Source organism: Lagopus muta, chromosome 16 (assembly GCF_023343835.1).
Source record: "Lagopus muta isolate bLagMut1 chromosome 16, bLagMut1 primary, whole genome shotgun sequence".
Taxonomy (NCBI): domain Eukaryota; kingdom Metazoa; phylum Chordata; class Aves; order Galliformes; family Phasianidae; genus Lagopus; species Lagopus muta.
In genome coordinates this window covers 14,041,320-14,064,322 of record NC_064448.1, presented here as the reverse complement: position 1 = coordinate 14,064,322, position 23,003 = coordinate 14,041,320, and the positions used below count along the sequence as shown (strand labels likewise).

Genomic DNA, 23,003 nt, shown 5'->3' with positions numbered 1-23,003 from the left:
GCCGCCCCGTTCTACGGCGCCGCCCGCGAACTACAGCCGGCGGCGGGCCGGCGTCTGCCCGCGAGGATGGCGGCTCCCTTGGTGCTGGTGGTCCTGGCGGCCGTGACGGTGCGGGCCGCGCTGTATCGCTCCAGCTTCGCCGCCTTCATCGCCGAGCGGGTCGAGGTGGCGTCGCCGTTGAACGCCTGGAAGCGAGGTGAGGCTCCGCGCCGGGCTCCGCGGGCGGCTGGACGGGCCGAGGCCGGCGGGCGGGCGGGCGGCTGCCGGGACGCGGAGCCCGGAGCGGGGCTGGGGCGGCCCTGCGTGGGCAGGGAGGAGATGGGAGAGCGTCAGCAGCTGTGACCGAGTCGCCTCCGTTGCGCTGTGACCGTGCGGGCGCCGCGCCGTGAACCAGGCCGTTCTGGCATTGCTGCTCGCTGTTCCGCTCTCTGTGTTCACTCGTGGCCTCACCTTGTTACCAACTCCGGATCCGAACCCTGTCCGAAGACCGAGCTGCGACGTAACTAAGGATTTTCTGTGACATGCATCATCAAGGCATCTGAGCCCAGAGCCAAGCATAAAGACTGCCTATGGGAGATAATATCCAGGTACCATGCAGGTGAAATTACCCGCAGGTTTGGGGCAGCATACAGTGGCATAGCGTAATAAAGGCCAAAAAGCATGAATGCATTTGGTGATCTTTAAAGCACTTCATAGGTTCAAAACACAGCTCCCCAGACTGCCCTTACAGCAACGGATTCCTTCTAAATCCCACCTTAGAGCATCAGACTGTACCTCCAGCTGGGAAGGAGCCCTGTCTGAGGGGCCTGAGCTGGAGGGCAGAAATGGAATCTGCTTCTCGAGCATACGCTGATCCAAAAGCCTCTTGTTGCTTCCTGTAATCTGTTCATTTCTCCATCTCGTTTTATTCATTTGAGGCCTCTACACATAATGAGGTAGCATAGTTCAAATTGCACTGTAAGCCTCTCAGGGATCTAGTTATAGGCGTACCCTGGGGATCCACTCCTGAGGGTGCAGGTGCCCACCAGAATTGAATGCCTCTCAAGAACCATCTTTTAAAAACAGGCTATCCACTGTGTGACAAGCAGGTGGGGCAGAGGGCTGCCTGGCTGAACGGGCAGGAAGAGAAAGTACACAACCTCTGGAAGAAAGTTTGGCTTCACAGGGAGAGTGTAGAGCTGCAGTTCTCATCTGCAGAGAGAAAATGAGGAAAAACAAAGCTCAAATTGAGTTGATGTTGGCCAGTGTGGTGTCAGACAAGAGAAAAGGCTCTTTTATGTGTGTCAGCAGCAAGACGAGATCTAAGAAAGCACTGGACTGATACTTGATGAAGATGGTCACTTAATAAGTAGGCATGAGGAAAAGGTGGGGGCATTTAATGCTGTGGAAACAGTGGCTTTCCACCTGTGATGACTAAAAGGGTGCACTTGTATCAGCAGAATGTTCGGAAGTCTTCGGGGCCTGTCAGGAGTGAGCCCAGAGTGCTGAGGGGTGTTACTGTGGGACTCCTCCCAGCAATTTACCAAAGGTACTGGGAATGTGGGGACTGTGGTCAAAGACAGCCAGCATCACACCCACCCACCAGAAGGACACAAGGAAGGAGCCAGGGTCCTCCAGACCTGTCAGTCCAGGGAGAAGTGATGGAGAAGACTGTCCTGGGGGATACTGAAGGCACTTAAAGAACAAAGCTGGTATCAGGCACAGTCTGCAGGTGCTTATGAAGGGGAAGTCCTGCCTTGTATTTTGGTGACCTCATATACCATGAGGAGGTCACCTGCTTGGTGGATGAAGGGGAGGCAGTGGAGGCAGTTTCTCTGGATTTCAGTGAGGCCTTTGTTGCTGTCCCTCATGGCATCCTTTGACAGATTGTTCAGCTGTGTGACAAATGGCTCCATGCTGCACTGGGTGATGAACCGGCTCAGTGGTAGAGCTTTGAGGGCCATTGGCAATGGGGCTGCACCTGCCTGTGGCCTGTGGTCACTAGCACTGTCCTCTGGGCCCAGCTTTAGGGTCAGTCTTATTCAAACAGTTCTGTCAGTGACCTGGGTGTGGAGTGCATCCTCAGCATGGCTGCTGATGGCACTGAACTGGGAGGTTGCTGGCTCCCTGGAAGGACGAGAGGCCTTGCAGGGGATGTGGACAGGTGGGAGCATCGGGCCGTCACCAGCAGCATGACGTTTGGCAAAGGGAAATGCTGTGTTGTGCAGTGGGGACAGAACAGTGAGGACACAGGCACAGCCTGGGAGCCAGTGGCTGGAGCAGCTTAGCAGGAAGGGGTTGGGGGCGCTGGTGGCAGCACGCACAGCAGGAGCCAGCAGTGTGCCCTGGTCTTTATTTCCCAGTCAGCAAGCTAAGTTCAACTGCATCTTGGGAACCAGGTACTCAGTGTGCCTAGTGGCTGTTCAGGTGGACAGACATTTTCTTAATGAGAGCTCCCCTTCTTCCCTTTTCAGCTCCTGTCACTGTGTGTGTGGCATCACACAATGTGTGATATCCCTTCAGTTGAGGTCAGTGCCTCAGCAATGTCCCCTCCCCACCTTTTGCCCACCCCCGGCCTGCTAGCTTTTGGAGCTGTGGAGTTGATGCTGTGCCAGTGCTGCTCAACAAGAGCAAAATGCCAGTGCTGTATCAGCACTGTTCTAGTGGCAAGTGCAGATCACAGTGGTGCATGGCTGCTGGGAGCAGCAAACCCCTCCCTGCCTGGCCCAGCACAAGGGACCAGGCTGTTGGACTCGATGATAACTGTGGGTCTCTTCCACCTGAACTCTTCTGCTCTTCCAAGTTTTCAGTCAGAATTATTTCTCCAGTGTAGATACACATGTCACATAATAGGTGACTTAAAATCAGTAAATACATGTGATTTATAAATACAGATAACTGCAAAACATTTCATCTCTTAACATCTTGAGTTGTCTGAAACAAATGGCAGGACTGCAGAGCAGAAGTTAGAAAGCAATCAATTCTAGCTGATGGTTGCTTGTGTGAGATTCTGTGCCTCCCGTTCAGATGGTGGTTCGGTGTGAGATTTTTATGAGCTTAGGTGTTTTGAGAACTATAGTTTTTTTTTTTTCTCTTCCAGCACTGCAGGATTCTAATGCAGATTTCTTTTATGTTTCAGTGGTCGAAGGATTAGCTCTGCTGGATTTAGGGGTCTCACCATATTCTGGAGCTATTTTTCATGAGGTTGGTATGCGTGCTTTATTTTAAACATGATATTCTAGCAGCACATTTCTTAGTCTTATTGCATGTGGATTGGCAAAAGATGATGGACTTATCTTGTCCCAAAGATTTCAGAAAATGTGGAGTTGTGTCTGCAAGAGTTCCACGCAGTGAGGAAATGTAGCTCATGGTTCTCAGAACAGCTGTTGAGAGCAAATGATAGACACTGTGGTACTTGTGGTGGGTAAGGAGAGTCCAGAATAGGGGAAATCTCTAAGAAATAAAATGCTTTGTTCCTGTGAGTAGAGGCAGGAGCAGGGAGATACAGAGCTGCTGGCAGTTGGAATGTAATTCTGCTGCATAGCAGCATCTTGGGTTTGAGTGCAGTCATGCATTGCTTATTCCTCATTTTGGAAAGCAAGTTGTTCCTCCAAAGGCTTTTGTCCGTTGAATGGCATTACTGGTATGAACATACACTTACATGTGGTGTCACCTGCGTGTGTCTCACGCTTTGGGTGTCTCTGAAAATTTGTTTCTTTTCAGTAAATTTTTTCTGAAACAATTTTCTCCCAGACCATGAAGTATTTATGGATGCTTAGTTATACCATCACATTATGTTAAAAGTATTTTAAAAGAATTCTATTTTCTCACTGTGAAGACCAAATTTTACACCATGTGAACGTAATACCTCCAGATTAAGCTTTTCTGTCAAAGGAATAATTCAGAAACCTGCTCCTCTACTTACCCTGGAACTACGGGGGTATGAGAATAACAGGACCACTGCTTTGTTTTCACATGCTTTCTTTTTACTCCATAAATAGCTTGCCTAACCAACAGGCTGAGCAGGGTGACCAGCTGTGTAGGAAAAGCTTTCAAAAGACATGCAAACAACTGGAAAAAAAGAGATTCTCTAGAAAAAAAGAAAAAAAAGATTTTCTGAAACTTTTCTTTTATAGTTCTGTTGCAGCTCTACCACTGTGCTATAGAATTGAAAGTTGGGAATAGAATATGATTTTCCAAGTTGGCGTGTCTTTTATAAAATGTGTTGAGAACTTTGCAAAGAAAAAGATTCAGTGAATTGTGGTTTGGTTATCACTTCACTCCAAAGTAACAGCCAGGGGGAAGAGGCTGAGGAAGGTCAGCTTTTGCAGCCTCTCACTGCGCTGCTTTGTTTTTCTCCTCGAATTTCGGGCTGGTTTGTCCAAATGGAGGTGAGCACTATTTGACATGGATTTCTCTTCTGCTCTCTCTTAGACCCCACTGATAATATACCTCTTTCACTTCCTGATTGAATATGCTGAATTGGTCTTCATGGTGAGTGCCCCTGCAAAGCTGCTCTTGAAAAGTCCCATTCTGTGAAACGCTGAGCGCGACTTTCCTTTTACTCCTGCAAGCATCAGGGACCTTCAGGCTCCCCGTAGTCCAAATTCCTGTTGACCTCACAGTTCGATTATAAAGGCAGCTTTGCATGTACAAACCGAAGTTCAGGCTTTTCCCTTGCTCTGTAAATTCTTTTTTTTTCTTCTTTTTTGTTTGCTTGTTAGTTCTTGGCTTGTTAAATATCCCCTCAGTGGGACAGGATGCTGACATTTGGTTTCACATTTCAAGGTTTACCTCTTACAGGTCAATCCCTGTGTTGCCACGTTTCTCATTAAAACCCACTGCTGAAATCCAGGGCCATAAAGAGAACAGAGATGGCTCAGTAATTCGAATGTCCCTTGTTGTAAGCTGATCTGTGAGTCCTGTGTAATTCAGAAGGACAGAAATCACATAGCTGGCTGCACATACCACCTGGTGGAGCCTCTGTCCCCAGCTCCCTGCTGGCAGGTCTGTAACAGGGTTAGCAGCCATCTGGGTTGTGCTTACACCAATTCTTCACTGCTGCTTCCTGTGAAGTGCAGGACAGCTATAGGCACAGTCGTGCTGGATTCATGGCAGGTGGATTTAGCCAGCTGGGCACTGTCCTGGTGTTGCCATGCCCTGATAACACAGATTCATTTTCTGTTATCCCTGCAATTCCCCATTCTGTTATTCTGCAAATATTGATGTCTTTGATACATCCCATGGCTTCTGTTTTCACTGGTGGGGTGTGAATACAGCGCACAGATCAGCAAGCTAGTTGGCATTTTTAAAGCTTGTTTATTCATTAATCAAGTCAGATCAGAGCCCTTTCTCAAGTTTGCAGAAGAGTCCAATATGTTTTTCTTCATTCACTTGTTTTACTTAATTTGCTTTTTTAGATAACAGATGTACTAACAGCTGTCGCCCTTTACTTGGCCGTCCAGGACTACAACAAAGTTGTGGTAAGCTGACTTGTCAGTGTTGCAGGTCCTCTTCTCCAAGCAAGTACAAATATCTTGTGCCAGAGAAACCTGTCTCATAGGATGCAGCATCAACCAGTCCTCATTACCAAGCAGATTTACTTAGCAGTAAATCTGAGCACATCCCTTGGATATATAAAAAAAAAACAACACAACATAGGGACTGAATGTGGTAAACCAGCTAAAGTACTTTAAATTCTGTTGTGTACATATTATAGGGTGAAGCAAATTAGCTTCCATAGCTACTGCACAGTATGTGAATCATGATTGCTGCAGTATTGATTCTTTAATCTGAAAGGAATTAAAACAATTTAAAAATTCCTCAGAATACAATATCCAAAGAAATGCTGATCTGTCCAGGGTTGTGATACCCAGGAGGGGTGTGAGAATGTAAAACGTGTACTGAAAATTCACCTTTGGTTGTTGCAGCAGTTTAAAGTGTGCAGAATTTAATTGCTGAACTATTGATTTGTCCAGCCTCTGTCACAATCCTCCATACATTTTGTAGCTAGAAAGTGGAATGTTTTATCCTGAACTTGCCTTCAAGATAAAACATGGCTTGTGTTTGCACTCAGCATGAGTTAATAGACAGACTGGAGAAGTGTAAAGGAAGGACCAAATTTTTGTAGGATGCTGAGGAGACATATGTTGTTGTGCAGAGCAAGATGAAAGTTCAATACCAAACATGACTTGTTCTATTATGTAATATTCTATCATATTTTTCAGTTACCTATTTCTGGGGGTGAATGATTTCTCCCAGCTTCCTCTAACTGTGTAAGCAGTGCTGTTCTCCCTGTTGTCCCAGAGGGGCAGTGGTAGCGCACTAATGTGAACAGGGAGGCTGCATTATCCACAGCACTGTGTGATCTCCCATCCAGCTTGTTCTTTGTCCTCTGAGGTTGAAGAAATAACACAATAGAACTGCTGACATGTAAAAATCCATGTGAGTTATTTCACTTGTTGAGAATTTATTGTCAGTGTCCTCTCCTTTTGTCTCACCACAACGTAGTTCAGTAAGCTCATAATTTGGATTTCTCCTTTGTCTCCATCAAAAGCATCAAATACAAGGTATATTGAAGAGAGAGCTTTGGGATCTCTGGAACAGGTTTGACATAGGGATATCTACCTTCGAAATAATCAGGATGGCACAGTTCTGTGTCTTGGTTTCTCTGGGGCTTGTGTGTTGAACAGTGAGGTTACAAAGTCAACTGATGTATGTTCTGTAGTACTGGAGATCCTAACTGGTATGAAACAATTACTTTCCTCACCTGACAGTCTTTGGTCATTCTCCCTTGTTCAGTTCAAAAAGCAAAAGCTCCTGATAGAGCTGGATAAATATGCACCAGATGTGGCTGAGCTCATCCGGACGCCCATGGAAATGCACTACATCCCCCTCAAGGTAGCACTGGTGTAAGTATTGCTTCTTTCCAATTGCAGTGGGCTGCTTTGGTTCTTCTGCTCTCTGGATTTTTCTTTCCGATTCAGGACTTCTACATTTGCTGAAGATTTTTTTTCTCATAAAATCTTGCATTTCCTATTCCACATAAAATTCCCAAATACTTGATTTTAAAGCGAATGCTTTCCTGAACGTATGGTGCCAACAAGCAGATTTACTCAGTGCACTCAGCAGCATGAGGTCAGCAATTGCTGTGAAGAGCCTTGTGTCTCCATAGGTGACTTCCCATTTATTTTGTCAGTACACTGGTGTAGGCAGAGCTGATTCTATGCCAAATATCTCAGATGTCTTTTCAGTCAGGAGAGTTGGCTGCACTCAAGCAAGATGTTTTTTAATATTTCAAGTTGCATTTCCCAGAATTGTATGTATGTATGTAATGCTCAAAGACATTCCAGGTTGTCAGTTTAGTTATGTCACGTGTTGGTGTTCCTCTGTATTTTAAATGTGTTCTGATCTCAGAAAGCTTCAATTAAAATATATAATATACAAGCAAGATATATAGCATAATATAAAAGATTTTTTTTTTCATGAGGGTTTTGACCTAAGTAAATCATTGTCTTAAATTATTCTGTGTTAGAGTTTTCCATAAGAAAAGTTGTTTTTTCTTACATGAATGTTGTAAATTTTCCAGGGTGAGGAAGGTAGAGTTTTGCCTTTCACATTGGCAAAGCGCAGGCTGCTCTGTGTCCCTCACACTGGTGCACGTTCTCATAGGAAGGCTGTCATTAAATCACACTTCTTGCTGTGGCCTGTGTGTCTGTGGGAACACGGGCAAAAGCGAGCTGGCACTCAGGGGTGGGAGCAAGGTTTATGTAAGAAGGCAATTAGGAAGTCATCAGCCTTGTCCGCTTATTAATGTGACCGATGTAGCTGTTACTAGGGGCAGCATCCCATTATCTTGCTTATTGTATTGCTAAGCCTTCCAAGCATGTTTCTGGGCTTTGAACCTAGCTAATGGAGAACACTGTGTAAACCACCCCCAGAAGAAGCTGGCAGCCTTGAAGTGCAGCTGCGTTCTGGAAGGTAAAGGCGTTCAGGGCTCACTGTCTTTCTGTAACTGCAGTTAAAATGGGCCGGATTTCATGGCTGGCAGTTCTGTGCTCTGATTATGCCATGGGGAGCCTGCGTGATTGCTCTGCCAGGCTGGGAGTGCTTGGGTGCAAACGGTTTGAGGGAAACTTCTGGTCATGCACCAGAAGGGTTTGTGTCCATCTTGCTTTCTTCTTCCTGCTGTTGATTTCTCAGAGCCAGTAACTGTGAAAAGCAGAAAGCTTCAGATCCAGTGGGTCTGGGTCTGGCTGGATAAATGCAGTCTTTCCGAAAAGCAAGGAAGGTTTTGGTGGTCATTTCATAAGACAGAATTTGGCATTTTAGAAATCTTCCCATCTCCTTTTTTTCCAGCGTGCCCTCTGTGGCCATGGTGCCTCAGGCTGTACTGCAAAGATCTGGGTTTTGCTCCAGATAGAACCACCTGTTCGCCTGAGTGAGTTTGGTGATGAGTGGAACCCATAGCATGTAAATAAACAAAAAGAAATTGCAAACTGCATCTGGTTTTCGTTTGAATATCTCTTTAATTACCTCCTTTGAATGATGTAAATGTAACTTGAGCTTTGTCCCTTTTCAGCTATCTGTTAAACCCCTACACTGTGATGTCTTGTGTGGCAAAGTCCACCTGTGCCATCAGCAATACTGTCATTGCATTCTTCATTTTGGCTACAATAAGAGGTAACACAATAAACAAAAAGCCTTTCTTTATGTCTTTCTGTCATGATGAGAAATAACATCAATGTAGAATTTTACAAAAATGCTTGCTACAGATATGTGAGTGGGACACATCAGGTCCTGGTGGGAGCAGTGTCTCAGTTCGACCTGAAGTCACAGGAGCCCAAGGTACTATAAGTCAAAACTTCCCTTTGTCTCAGCATAACTTGGAGTTTCTCCTCTAAAAACCTACCCACTTTCCTGACTGACTTCACGTGGTTTTCTGTTTATGAAAAAATCTGTCTGTGCATAGAGGCACATAATGCTCTGCTGCTCTTTCTTTTGTATGTGAGTATGCACCCACAGCATGTGCACCATGAGTTTGTGTTTGAAAACATGCAACTTCTACTTACAAACGTAATGTGGGATTGAAATTAGCTAACTGAGCTTTGGGGAAGCAGAAACAGTAAAACAGTAACCAAAGACTCACGGAGCCCCATTGAATAGGTTATGGCAAAATGGCTCTTTCACTTTGTACCAGTGTTAAGTGAGGCTTCTGTTTGTTTTGTGAACCCTCAGTGCTGAAGTATGTTAGCATATGTGATTTGTACTGGGCATGTAAGTTTTAGGAGTACATTCGGGTCACATGAAAGGTGGGTCTGATCTCTTTTGTGGTCTCCAGAAGTGCCCAGAACCAGACATCACAGAGGAAACTGCTGGATTGTTATTAGGAGTATTTCCAAAAGAAAGATTTCCTCCATTGATTAAGTCATTGAGGCTGGAGGGGTTTCCATTTAGAAGCATTTCCAGAAGCCAGTGTGTGGGATCCACTTGGTTAACCTGATTTTTAGTTCACTGATACTGTGGGACTTACAGCTGTGTCACATTCAGACCTGTAGCTGCTGTCCCCCTTGTCTCCTCCATCACTGGGAGTGTGGCAGCCTCTAGTGTTTAAGCTGGGCAAAGGGAGAATATCAGATAATGACTCATTTCTTTATATGTATGCAGAATTTAACAATAAAATACTGAGTTTAATTAAAAAAATAATTAAAAAAATATTAATTGGGTGGTTTGTGTTTAGGAAGCTAGAACTGTAGAGCAGAGGCAGTTCATTGCCAGGTGATGCTTTTGCAAGGTGGAAGCAGGGAAAAGCTTACTGAGTGTTTGATGTCAGTGAGTGGGCACAGGCTGACAGTTAGCCCAACACGTCAGGGTTCTTGTCTTCCAGGCTACATTTTTACAGGTAACTTTCATAAAGTGTTCCAAGGTGGAAAGCTACAACCAGGCTACTGCACTGGGTACTTGTGTTCTTTGTTGTGCACCTTCTGGACTTGGTTTCTGGCGTTGGCAGTTGGGCAGTGAGCACATTCAGCAGTTAGCTCCACCTGTCACACCTCAGAAACCTTCCTTGGTAAAGACACTGCTGGTTTTAAGACCACTTGGGAGACCTGTGCCAGTTCTGTGTCTCTCTGTGTTCTGGTATCTGTAAAGTAGGACCGATGTCCCTTCATTCCTTCAGCTGCAGATTTTCACTGCACTCTTTCACAGAGCTTTGCTGAGGTCCCTGACACATTCTGATGATGAGTGGCACACACCAAAGAGCTGTTTCTTGCGGATATGACTTAAATGAATGCATTCCCACAGATAAACAGAGCCATTGTGACCTAAATGTAGACATATATAGACTGAATTACATGAATCTCTTTGTGTGTGTGAATTGTAGGAGACAGAAACCAGTGAGTGGGTCTTACTCATACACATCATTGTCTGTTCAAAATGTAGATAAAAGCCCACTCTCCAGCACACATTCTGCTAGCCTTCATGAGGTGTTCTGATACTTATAAGCCATTGCAGAGGGTTATGCATTTCTTCCCATTTGGATTTCCTATCTGCGAATTTGTTTATGTTAAATACCCCTTACAAATAAACTCTTTTTTTTTCTTTTTTTTTTTGTAGGTAGTGCCTTCCTCAGTGCTGTGTTCTTGGCCCTAGCAACATACCAGTCACTCTACCCCATCACGTTGTTTGCTCCAGCACTGCTTTACCTTCTACAGGTAGATGATTGCTAACTGTTGATCTCTGTTGTCTTACTGTAGGTGTGCAGCTGCAGTTCTTTGTGTTGGGAGGAGAGCCTTAGAAAAAGTAACTCTCTCCTCACACCACTGAGAGTTTAAGTTTAAAGCCTTCATGGAGATGCCTGTGTGTAGAGAAAAGGAAGTGGAAAGCAGTCTACAGATTGCCTTTAGCTTGCCTGAAATATGTGCTACTCTTTGTGTCACTCTTTGTGACAACAAGGATTTTAGGCCTGGAGAATTTCCTTTGACATGGCTCGCTGCATTTGAATGAAGAGTTGTGTGTTCAAAAAACTCAGAAATTTTTCATTTAAGTCAGAAGATGTGCTTGTGCAAGCAGCTGGTTGTCCTTGTGCGTTCTTCCTCCCCATTATCAGGGCTGAGGGTGAGCTCTCGCAGGGCTGACCTTGGTCACTTACGGGTGCACAGCCACTCCAGCAGGAGACTGATGGGCACACCTGTAGGCATGGGCAGGGTTTAAAGCTGAGGCAGCTGTTAGCCAGCCAGTGGATCCATCTAACCGTGCCTGCATGCTTCCCCCGACCTCTCTCTTAGCTCTTCTGGTGATGTTGTAAACAGTGAGTTAACAGAGAGTCAGAATTGATGAGCACTGATAATTTGCCGGTCTGATCCTGATGTGGGGTTAAGGAGAGGCTGTAACTACTAGCAGAAGACTCTTATCTCACATTCACAGATCACTTGGTGATCATTTTGATGATTTTTACCATCTGGAAGTCCTGCTGTTAAGTTAATACCAGTCTTGGTACTTCATTTTTTTTAGCTAATCTTTATGAGTTCATCACAACCTGTTCTGAAGTCTCTGAGCTTCAGAAAGGGATGGAGACTCAGTTCTTGTCCATTCTCTTTTCCTGACAATCTCTTACTTTTTTCAGGAGTTTGTCTTTTGCTACTCTTTGCAAGACTAGAATTTCAGCAGAGCCAACGTTGTTTTTCAGTTAATTTTCAGAAGCATTTATTTTATAAGTTGCTACCATTTTTTTCCAAATTCAGTGTGAGCTGTGTTTCCTTTTGGCAATAGAAAAGTACAAGTGTTGTGTCTGCAAGCAGCAACGAGTGCTTTGGTGTTTGAATGAGTGATTTGTGACTGACTTTAAAGCGGAGCAGGCTTGTGTGTGTTCTTTTATCTATATTTGTAAATAATCTTTTGTGAATTTTTTGTACAGAGTTAAATAGCTTTTCTCCAGCACTTTCCAATCTGTCCTGCCAAAAATCCTTGGTAAATTTGCTCAGATTGTTCCAGCAAATTGTGTTAAATGCACTCTAACTGAGGAAACAGAGCATGCTTTCCCTAGAGCCTGTGCCAGTTAGAGTTGGCCAGCACATCTCCTGCCAGTGCAAACCCCAGTGCCAAATGGAAAAGCGACATCAGTGCCTTGGAGGTGGAGAAAGCTGAGCAGTTCCCAAGGCATCGCCCCTGTGTGTACAAATGTCTTTACAAATGCAGCTGGGACTTCAGATCTTTTGGAGTGAGGTGCCTCTATGTGATGTTGTGTGACAAGGGCTTGTTGCTGACCTTTCAGGGTATGTGGCAGTGGCAGGGCTGTAACAGTTGTCTTCAAGGAACAACCTTGTACAGCAGTTCTGTTGTGCTGAGGAACCCATCAGCTCTCCTCTTTCCCTAATTTCAGCAGAACATGAGCACAGTCCATGTGGTAGGAGCTGCCATCACAGGACAGTTGGTCATGGAGCGTGCCTCTTGGTCACCTCAGTCAATGGAGGTTCATGGAGGAGAAAGCTGGCAGTGGAACCATATCGTAGGCACACAAAAGCAGAAACTGAGCAGAAACTGCCAGGCTGGACACTTCAATTTCAAGCACAGTTCTGGAAATAGAACTTAACTGGAGAGCACACTGTGCTTAAAGCTGCTCATCTCAGTGCAGCAGTGCCGGTGTTTGGTGCTTTCTTCCGTCAGTTTCAAATGATGTTCTGAACTTTTGGGCTTTCTTGGGGCTTTCCAACTGATGAGGAATATTTGCCTCCTTGTGTTTTGTTTTCAGCGTCAGTTCATACCAATAAAACCAAAAAGTAAAAGCTTCTGGCTCTTCACCATGCAGTATACAGCCTTGTACCTGTGCAGCCTGGTGGTGATCATCTGCCTCTCCTTCTTCCTCCTCAACTCGTGGGATTTTATCCCATCTGTTTACGGGTTTATGTAAGTATAAGAACTGTTACCAGTTTTATTTTGCTCCATATGCATCACACTCATGTCTTGCTCCCTGCCCTAAGGAATATGTGATCTGTGATTTTACTGGCAACACACAAAAAGTATGTGTGGAGAAGGCCTGCCATTAGGCTGATCCTGTTAATTAAGCAACAGCAAGATTAAGGAAGACAGGCGATGTTTTCCACTGATTAGATCGGAAATGGATTTGATTATTGAGCTGCTGTAGTTGTGGAGTTTCCATCTCTGGAGTAATGTCTGCTCAGCAGTGGTTTAAATCCTGCTGGGGCATAGGAAAGGGTTAATCCCTTTTGTCTCCAGATTTTCACCTCTTTGGCTTCTTTTCCACAACATTAAAATATAGGCCCTCCTTTCAATAGCACCCAACACTGAATTAATGTTACAGAAGCAGTTACATGGAGAACAGCCAATTAAAAATTATGTTTCTTTTTCAATTTCAGCCTTTCTGTTCCAGATCTGACGCCCAATATTGGCCTTTTCTGGTACTTCTTTGCAGAGATGTTTGAACACTTCAGTCTTTTCTTTGTATGTGTGTTTCAAATCAATGTGTTCTTCTACACCATTCCCCTGGCAGTAAAGCTCAAGTAAGTATGTTTCTTCATTAGCTTTCTAATTCTCACAGTCGTGCAGTGGTTATAAGGCTGACATCGCAGTCTGAATCTATGAGCATGAAAAGGGCTTTTTTTAATGGAGCCTATCTTCCTCATTTCCCAAAGTTTTACTCTTCCCCTCTATTATGTTGTGATGGAATGGAAGGGGAAATACCTCTTGTTCAGCCACGTGTCACAGGAGTGGTTGTGCTCATTAAACTCCATCTAGAATACTGCCTCTAGTTTTCAGCTTCTCAGTAGAGAAGTTGACAACAGGAAGTTGACAAGCTTGAGCAAGTCCAGTGAAGGACCACAAAGGTGGTCAGTGGGCTGGAGGGTAGAGAGGAACTGAGGGACAGAGCTTTAGTCTGCAGAATGAAGGTCTTAGGGAATGTCTGATAACAGCCTTTCAATGCCTAAGAGGAGGTTTCTGAGAAGATAGAGTCTTTTGCAGAGGTGTACAGCAGAAGACAATGGTTGTAAATTGAAAGAAAGGAGATTCTAACTGGATATAAGGAGAACAGTTTATCACTTTGGCAGCAGTCACAGATTGGAGTAGGGCCCTGTGGTTTGGAAACCCTCCTTGGAGGTTTTCTAGGTCTCACTGAACAAAGCCCCAAGCAGTCTGGCCTGAATTCAGCATTGACTTTGCTCTGAGGAGCAGGTTGGACTGAAAAACACACAAAGTCCCCTTCTCACCAAGGCTATGGCTGAGAAACGTACTACTGCTGTACAGCCTTGGAAAGCCTCATTGCTGTCTTAGTAATATGCACTTAGATTTGGAGATGGAAATACCATTTTCCTAAACCATGTCAGGTGTCTGTGGAGACAGCAGTCACTCCTGCCCCTGCTGGAACCCCATCCTGCTGCTTATGTGTGTGGAAAGCTAAAAGTAGCCTGTGGACACAGACAGTAACACATGACTTTCTCTTGCAAATTCAGCATAAGAAAATGCCTGCTTACAGCCTGAAATCAAGATGCTTGGAGTGCTGTAGGGGAACTGGGGGGAGGGGCTGCATTTTCCAACAGGCTTCTGCAGCTGAGAAAATGGGCATCCTCTTGTGCTGCTTCCCTGCAAAGCAGCTCAGTCTGTCCCACCCAGCACTGAGAGGCTTGCTTGCAGAGAACAACAGGGTCCTAAAGACTCTAAAAGCCTGACCCACAGTATGTTTGTGCTCTTGCTGATCTTTATTTCCATTCCAGAGAACCTACTGCATCCTCTTAACCCTTTTGTCTTTCTGTTCCAGGGAACACCCTGTGTTCTTCATGTTTGTCCAGCTCGCAATCATTTCTATCTTCAAGTCCTATCCCACAGTGGGAGATGTTGCACTGTATATGGCTTTCCTCCCAGTCTGGAGCCACCTTTACAGGTGTAAGTTCTTTGTGTTTGATTGTTCTCCTCCGGAATGGGAAGCTGTCAGTCCAGTAACTGCCACCACTAACCCAAATCCAAACCTGTAGGCTCTTGTAGCCTCCTGTGAAGGAAACCTTGATTGCCGGTGATAAATTCTCTACCTTATGTTTGGGATTAGGGTTGGAAGAAGTCACAGAAGGAATTTTCATTTGTACATTACCTTCTCCTTCTCTCGAAGTTGTTCTGAATTAAGATATTTTTGTAAGAACCTCTTACAGTGCTGTAGGAAGGATGTGGCTTGTGTCAAGTACATTCATGCTGCCCATTAAGGCTATGTAATTTGACTGCTGCTCCTGCAACTGATGAGTCTGCAGGCCTTACATACAGTCCCACACCTTGCAGCAGTTCTTTGGTTTACATGTGCTTGTTTGCTTCAAGTGAAAGCAACTGAATTACGTCAGTTGAATTTGTCTTTTTTTTTTTTTTTAATTCTCACCTCTTTGTTTCTGTAAGTCACCAGAGAGCTACCTGATGATTTTCAAGCTCTGACTGTAGAACCTGCTGCAAGCCTGCCAAGTGCAGTTCTTCTGCAAGCACTTTATAAATGTGTTTTCCTGGTGTTACTTGCCAAAGTCAGCTTAAACAAACAGCTTTCACCAGCACTGTCAGTCTGCCCTGAGCTTTTACTGCAGCCTCCTCTAAACAGAGTTGGGTTGGTGTAAGGCAGCCAGTCTGCCTGGTAGCAGGAGACATAATGAGGAGTAAAGAGAGTTTGGGTATGTTGGGTTTGATGCTCATCTTCTGTAGCATCAGTAGTAGGGAGTGAGTGGGACATTGTCTGACTTGGAGACCATCCACCCCATTGGTTTCAGACTAGTGAAAGCTAAGGTGAAGCAGCTGCAATAAATTAGGGCAGGAAGCCTCAAGCTAGCCCTGAGCATGCTGCAGCTATACGAGGTGGCACACTTCTGGAAATCCTGATTCAGCTTCAGTGAGCTGCGTGTTCCAAGCATACAGAAGGAGGGGAGTGTGAGTATGAGAGGGACAGTCACCTGTCACCTGCTCCCATCCCACAGTGAGTGAACAGAACTGTGGAACAAGAAGCTTGAAAAGATAGACGTGAAGGTGTGGCAGTGCTCATCAAATGTCACATAGCTCCCTCCAGCTGCAGAATGATCGGGATTCTTTTTGTTAACTTCAGGGATGTTGGCTGAGCTACAGCCAGGCACAGCAGGATGACTGCCAGGATAAACTATACAGAAAACAAAATCTCTTCTGCCTTAGTAGTTCCGAGCTCTTTTTGACAAAGTTGTGCTTGATTGTTGGCCGTTTGATACGTACATCCTCATGCAGGCTAATGGATTCTGGCTGCACTTCCACCTCCTAAAGGATTCTCAGACCTATATGAATGTTTTCCTTGATGGTGCTTTAATTTCCTTACCATCTCCTCAGGCAGTATGTCTTTTTCCTTTGGTCCATGAATTCGCTTTTTGTCCAGATAGTCAGCTTGATGGGGCTAGGGATTGGCATGCTCTGTTTTCTGAATCTTGATGCTGATGGAAAGACCCTTCTCCAAACTACTAAATGCTGTCTGTAGGGTAGACACGAAGAAAACAAAAGTCCTCAGTGGAAGAGTTGATCTTTGGAAGTGCAGAACCTAGAAGGAAGGAGCTACAAACGAAGGGGCCACGGTCAAGCAAGGGCAGAATTGTTTATTTTAAAGAGGATGTCTTATAAAAGCTTCCCAGGGAGTTGTCCAAACTGTAAAAGTTTGGTTATTGCAGAGAAGTGTGAGTTGCCAAGTGCCTCTCCCCACTGCAGAGAGCCGAGATGCCCATGCTTGTTGCATGAGCATGGCAGTTCAGTAATGCATAATGCTAACTGCTTTTTTTTTTCTTTTGCAGTCCTTCGGAACATCTTCATCCTGTCATGTATGCTCATCGCCTGCTCCCTCCTGTTCCCTGTTTTGTGGCATCTCTGGATTTTTGCAGGAAGTGCCAATTCCAATTTTTATTACGCCATCACGTTGACTTTCAACATAGGGCAGGTTAGTAGAGTGAAGGAAACCAGTGAATAATTCTGCAGGATGTGCCTGCTCTTTGCATCCCTTATCATCCTGCATAGCAGCTTCCCGCTTCTCTGTTCTGGCTGAAATCTGCCTCACCTCACTTTCTGGCACACTAACAGGAGAGAATTCATGTGGTATTTAAACTACAGCTTAATACACCACAAGTTACACAATGCAACGCTTGATAGCAAAGGAAAAGCATTTCAGTATGGCAGGGTAAATAGCACTTGTGATAAAGAGAGTAGAGAAGGGAAAATGGAAAATAGTATAGGGCACCAGCAGTGGAACCCCACAGCAGACAAGTGAGAACTGCTCTAACACTGGGCATGGCACCAGATTTTCACCTCAGTGAAATGCGGGGCTTTGGGCATGTGCAGGCCTTGCTCTCCCTCCTTCTCTCAGGGCTGTGCCCTTCTACTTGTGTGACTTCCACTGGCCTCAGGAGAAACAGAGCTTAGCAATCCTGGAGGATGAGGTCTGATATACCCAGCTGCTATGACCTTTTTTAAGTCCTTCCTCTTCTCTGCTAGTTGATATGGGCTGCAGATACTCCCCACGTCCTGGAACAATTTTATGTTCATTTCATTTTAAAGTTGATTTTTTATGTACCTCAGCCATTCACATTTGTCTGTATCTCCTACGTCTTCTACAACTAAAGGAGCAGTTTTGCCAGAGACTGGAAATCCCCAACCCCTTGTTAAATGGGAATGAACACTGTGCTGTAAAACTCTGTTCTGTAAAAGCAAGAAGAGGGAGTGGAGTGAGAACAGAGATCATAGAATCATAGAAAGGCCTGGGCTGAAAAGGACCATGATGATCATCTAGTTTCAACTTCACTGCCATGGGCAGGATTGCCAGCGATTAGACCAGGCTGCCCAGAGCCACATCCAGCGTGGAAGGGGGAGATGGAGATGCTAATAAGAAGGGCTCTTAGGAAACTGTAGTGATTCAGTAGCTCTCTAACCATGTCTTGCTGAAGAGTGAAAGGAATGGTAAAACTTCCATGTCATTTGACCGAAAAGGATTGTATTTCCTACCTGAGAAAATCATAGCAGGTCCTGCAAGGACTTGTGCTTTGTGCCAATGCAGACAGAGAAAAAGTCTCTCTCTTGATTTTCTTGTGAGAAAGAACTAGCCTTCATCCCTGCCAATCCCAGTTCCTTCTTTTCCCATTAAGACATCTGCAGAAATATTTATTTGAAAACAAAATCAACTATTAATAGTATTACTATTAGTATCAGTATAAATGGAGCATCTCATGTAGTCAGTAAAGCAGAACAAGCAGACAAAATAAGCTCTGCTGTTCACCCTTTTCTGTGAGCACCACTACCTTTCTCTGTTCTCCTTCCAACTTTCTTCTCTGAGCCCAGCAGTGTGCAGCCCTTTTCTCTCTCCCTTGGATTTCACTCCATCCTCCATATCCTCCCTTTCTGCCACTGAACCTTAAAGACGGGCAGCTGCCTTTAACAGTAGCTTGAGCAGCCTGGCTGTGCCCTCCTCCATCCTCTTAGCACTGCAGCATACTTAGGTGAAGCTGTCCCCAGTGTGAGTTCCCCAGGTGTGTCACCCCAAAGCAAGGTGCTAATGGCAGCTGGACGTTAGGACGGAAATTGGTTTGGCACTGAAAAGGTTTCCCTCTCTGGTTATGTGATGTGTTTTCAGATGGAGAGGAAGGGTTGCACTGTAGGAGACTGAATGACAAGTGGCATTACTGATGCATCAGGTCAATTAGAATGATAAAATCCTAAAGATTGGAAAAGAGCTCTAAGGTAATCTAGTCCAGTGTCAACCCATCCCTGCCGTGCCACTAAGCCGTGTCCTGCAGTGCCACGCATACCCTTCTCTAGTAAACCCCCTGGGACGGCAACTCTGCCACCTCCCTCGGCAGTCTGTTCCAATGTCTGATCACTCTTTCTGAATAAATTCTTCCAAATATCCACCCTGACCCTCCCCTGGTGCAACTAAGTCCACTACTTCTCATCCCATCACAAGTCACCTTGTGACTTTCACAGATAACCTCACCTACAGAGACAGTAGTTCCACAAACTGTCCAAAATGTATGACAAAAGCAGAGGCCGACTCTCCTTACTACAGTGTCTCCCCTGTGCCTCTTCTCCAGGCCGAACGATCCCAGCTCCCTCAGCTGCTCCCCATAACACTTTTGCTCCAGACCTCTCACAGCTTCACTGCTCTTCTCTGGACACACTGCAGGTTTTTCTGGCAGTGAAGGGCCCAACAGTGAGCACAGTGCGTGAGGTGTGGCCCCACCAGAGCTGAGTACAGAGGGTCCATCACCTCCCACGCCTGCTGGCTCTGCTGTTTCTGACACAAGCCAGGATGCCGTTGCCCTGCTTGGCCACCTGGGCACGCTGCTGGCTCATGTTCAGCCAGCTGTCCGTGAGCAGTGCAGGATTGTCTGCCTCATGGAGAGGACAGGACAGCAGGGAGGCAGAAAGTGATGGAGCTGCTCTTAGCCAGTGATGCTCCTAGATTACATGAAGCTGTAGTCTGGAGTTTTCGGCTCTTCCCTTCAGCCCTTAGTCTGGTGTAGATCATTAGACTATTAAAACTTGTTTGCTGAAGCTAACCTCTGAAGCTGTGGTATTTCTGCCACTGCCTGGAAGATTCTTACCCTTCCTGAGTAGAAATGGCAACAGAAAAACAACCACAATTTAAAAGTACTTAATTGCAGTCTGCAGCAGGAGACTTGGAGCATTTGGGTTGAGCTGCATGACAGCATTTGCATGGAAGGAGTCCTGTGGTGAGGCTTAGGGGCAGTCTGTAAAGCTGCAGCACAGATGGCCTGCTTTTGTCATACATTTTGGACATTTGTGGAACTATTGTCTCTGTAGGTGAGGTATCTGAAAGCACACTGGTAGTAAAATAATTAGATAAATTAAAGCCTCCCTTGGTTTTGTGCAGTCAGGCAGTGGCTAAGGAGTGTTCACAGGATCACAAAGCCTTGTGATGAACAGCTAGGAGCTTCTTAAACCCCTTTGTCACAAGCGTGTCCCGTTGGTTGCATCCCTGATGTGTCTGATCATCTCTCTGCAGATCCTGCTCATCTCGGATTACTTCTATGCCTTCCTCCGGCGGGAGTACTACCTCACTCATGGACTCCATCTGACAAGGCAGGATGGGACAGAGGCCATGCTTGTTTTGAAGTAAGGGTTGAATCCACTGTTTCTTGGGCCATGGACTACTTTAAGGAACATGTGAAGCTGGGTGTATATGGGGTGGGTGGGGAAGGTTCCCTGGATGAGGTCTGGCTTTGGGGATGATACCTACCGAAAGAATGGGCTGCGGTTCTTCTGGGAGCACCCTCTGCAGCAGCGGACACAGTGCAGGCTGAGAGCTGCAAGAGCTGCAAGAAGAACCTTCACCGGAGAATCTCCCTTCTTCCTTCAGCTGTGCTTTTCACTGAGACCTCAGCCATCAGTTCTGGGCAGTCCAGCAGGAACTGGAGCAAGCATTTGAGCTAAAAACAGGGCTCGATCTCTGGACCAGAAACTGCTCAGACCATTAACTGTTTTCTTTACGTCACTGCTTCTTGAAAATGTTTGCTTCTCCTGGAAATTTCCCTGTCACAGCTTTTACTGGTAATGCTCCTGTTTGACATGAGAACATCTGGGTGCCTGTGCCAAAGGCCTGCCTGCTGTTGCGGGTTCTGGAAAAACCATGTGCTCAGGCACAGGGGCAGTTTTTAAAGCAAGTAGGTGAGCAAGGATGAACTGTTGGAAGGAGGAGCTGCTGCTGTGGGAGCTCTTGGCACTCACGTCACTACTGAGAACTGGAACTAGAGGAAAGCAGGAGCAGGGGGCAGTGTGCAAGTGTTCGACCCCTTTATGAGTAGATGCTCCCTTGTGAAGAGCTGCAGGGAATCACAGCAGGCTCTCAGAGGAAGAAACACTACTGTGCAGATAGTCTCCTACTACAGTGTGGGTAGTGGGTAGCTGCTCTATCCTGTTGAGTGGATGCTTCCTTGTGAGGAGCTGCACAGAAACGTGGCAGGGTCTCAGAAGAAGAAACGCTGCTGTGCAGGTAGTCTCCTACTGCTCCTTATTTCTGTGTGTTAACAAAGCTTGGCAATGCAGGGCTTGCACTACGCTGTTGTGATAGCTTGGGGCAGCAGCACACACATGAAACAAGCAAGCTGCCTGCCTGGGCTGGGGACCAGGAGGTGTCAGGATCTCCCCACAGACCAAACTCAGAAGGTGCCTTGGACTGCACTGTTACAGAGTTGTTGGGCTCCAGGTGTTTCACAGCAGCTTAACCATACGGATAGTCACGGCAGTGTTACACTCTTGCACACACAGCGGAGGTATCTTGTTGCTGTGTGTGGAAGGCTCTGTAACATGCTGTCTTTCAGCTCCCCTGCTGCTTTCCCTGTGTTCACACCTTTTCTCCAGAGCTTTTGCTGCTGCTGACCCCATGAATGTGACCCACCGAGGGAATCCCCAGGGCTCTGCTGGTTGCACGTGGCACTGGGCCATTAACCATAGTGTTGAAAGCCTTCTGCAGTGCTGGGGCAGGGAGCGGCCGCTGCTCCTCAGCCGTGCGGAGAAAAAAGCGGAAAGGCTGGTGGTTTGTCAGCATGGAAACAAGACTGCCTGGCCCAGAGCAACAGAGAGAGCGGCGTGCCCAGGCCCTCCCCAGGCAGTTTTATGAACAAATCTTGTGGTTTTTTTTAACAGTTAAAAATTTTGCCTTACTGCACTGCTGTTAGCGCTTTTGCCGGGGGGTGTTACTGTGAGTCCGGCTCAGCCACCCCATGCTGCAGCCCTGGGCCGCAGGTCGCGAAGGCACGGCTGCTCCGGGCTGCCCCGTGCGGCATGGCAAAGAGCACAATAAACTGTGCAAGTTTTAGGAGTCGTTTGCCTGCTCTGTGTTGAACAGGGGCGGAGGGAGGAGCGCAGTCTGTCACCTGGCGCTCAGGGTGTGACCTGTGCTTTGCGGGAATCCCAGGGCTGGTTTTACTTTGGTACAGGGAGGGGACAGAGGGCACATCCCCACCAGGAAGAGTAGCTCCAGGCCAAGTAGCTCCGAGCCGAGGGGCTGGGCTTAGTCAGAAAGTAACTAGCAGGCTCTGAACAGCACCAAAGGGCAAACAGGAATGCAAAATGTGGCTACTGGGAAATACGTGGAAGGCACTGGGAACACCAGAGCTGCAGATAGGTCTGCCCAGCAGATGCTCACAGTCCAGCTCAGGAAGCAGTCACTGCCCAAAGAAGTGCCCCCCCCCCCCCCCCCCGAGGCATCGCCATGGGGTAACCAGGGGAGGTGTGGGGCTGCCAGCACCAAACTGGGCTGACTGGTGTGTTGTGGCTATGGAGAGGACAGGCACAGGTAATTGCAGGTGTGTCTTCCACTCAGCACCCATTTTGCAGCTCCCTCCTTCCTTCCCCAAAATAGAAAATAAGTTGCTTGTCAGGAGGGAGGCAGTGCTGGCTGCAGTGACAGGAGGTGACAGGACTGCAGCTCAGAGCTGCAGGCAGCAGCTGAGCTTTGTGGCCGTGCCCAGGGGCCTGCTCTGGGGCTGGCTCCTGCTGGGTCTCCTGGGAGGCAGCTCCCAAATTGGCACGCAAAAGCAGCCCTGAGCAGGGATAATGGTGTACAGGAGGGCACGCGGTGGGTGAAACGCACTGAGCATCCTTGCTCCTAAACAGAAAGGCATGCAAATGCTTGGTGGATCCTCAGTATACATTTATGGCCTTTGGCAGAAAGGAAAATTGTGGCAGCTCAATTCTGAAAGAGCCTTGAAAGATTTTACTCCCTTAAGGTCTTTTTTCTTAGAATTGAAGGGAGGCTCCTCATGTGAATGAACCCTCACAGCTGGCACATCTCCATGGCAAGATGGGATCCGGCAGCACTGAACTCAGTAGGTGCCCACGCCATGCATGCTGGTGTTACGTGGAACCCTGGCAGGAGATGGGGCCAGAGACAAGGACTGAGACAGGATGGCCTTTATGGGAGCAGGCAGAGACCAGATGCCTGGTCCTGAGCTTTAATGATGCTCCTGGTACAGGGTGCCAGGTGAGATGTTGGAGCCACCAGGCCCCCCTGTCCTCCACAGCTCCCT

General features: G+C 46.5%; 1 protein-coding gene across 3 annotated transcripts; it reads left to right on the top strand.

Moving 5' to 3' along the window:
* PIGU (phosphatidylinositol glycan anchor biosynthesis class U) lies at nucleotides 1–21,814 on the top strand. 3 transcript variants are annotated; one of them, XM_048962995.1, is made up of 12 exons: nucleotides 1–196; nucleotides 3,119–3,183; nucleotides 4,414–4,473; nucleotides 5,400–5,462; nucleotides 6,781–6,890; nucleotides 8,561–8,661; nucleotides 10,594–10,691; nucleotides 12,728–12,882; nucleotides 13,353–13,496; nucleotides 14,750–14,874; nucleotides 16,761–16,903; nucleotides 19,979–21,813. In XM_048962995.1, exons 1-12 carry the CDS (start codon nucleotides 67–69, stop codon nucleotides 20,090–20,092), a joined length of 1,308 nt encoding a protein of 435 aa, XP_048818952.1. In that variant the 5' UTR covers nucleotides 1–66; the 3' UTR covers nucleotides 20,093–21,813. The 3 variants fall into 3 exon arrangements, with proteins under 3 accessions (XP_048818952.1, XP_048818954.1, XP_048818953.1); XM_048962997.1 differs by lacking the exon at nucleotides 1–196 and adding an exon at nucleotides 268–587 and having other exon boundaries at nucleotides 19,979–21,812; XM_048962996.1 differs by lacking the exons at nucleotides 1–196; nucleotides 3,119–3,183; nucleotides 4,414–4,473; nucleotides 5,400–5,462; nucleotides 6,781–6,890 and adding an exon at nucleotides 6,896–8,419 and having other exon boundaries at nucleotides 19,979–21,814.
* Nucleotides 21,815–23,003: the final 1,189 nt, after the last annotated feature.

Coding starts and splice junctions, on each gene's coding strand:
- PIGU (XM_048962995.1), top strand. CDS start 67: ATGGCGGCTCCCTTGGTGCTGGTGGTCCTGGCGGCCGTGACGGTGCGG. Junction 5,463..6,780: donor AGGACTACAACAAAGTTGTG/GTAAGCTGACTT, acceptor TCCCTTGTTCAG/TTCAAAAAGCAAAAGCTCCT. Junction 13,497..14,749: donor CCCCTGGCAGTAAAGCTCAA/GTAAGTATGTTT, acceptor TTTCTGTTCCAG/GGAACACCCTGTGTTCTTCA.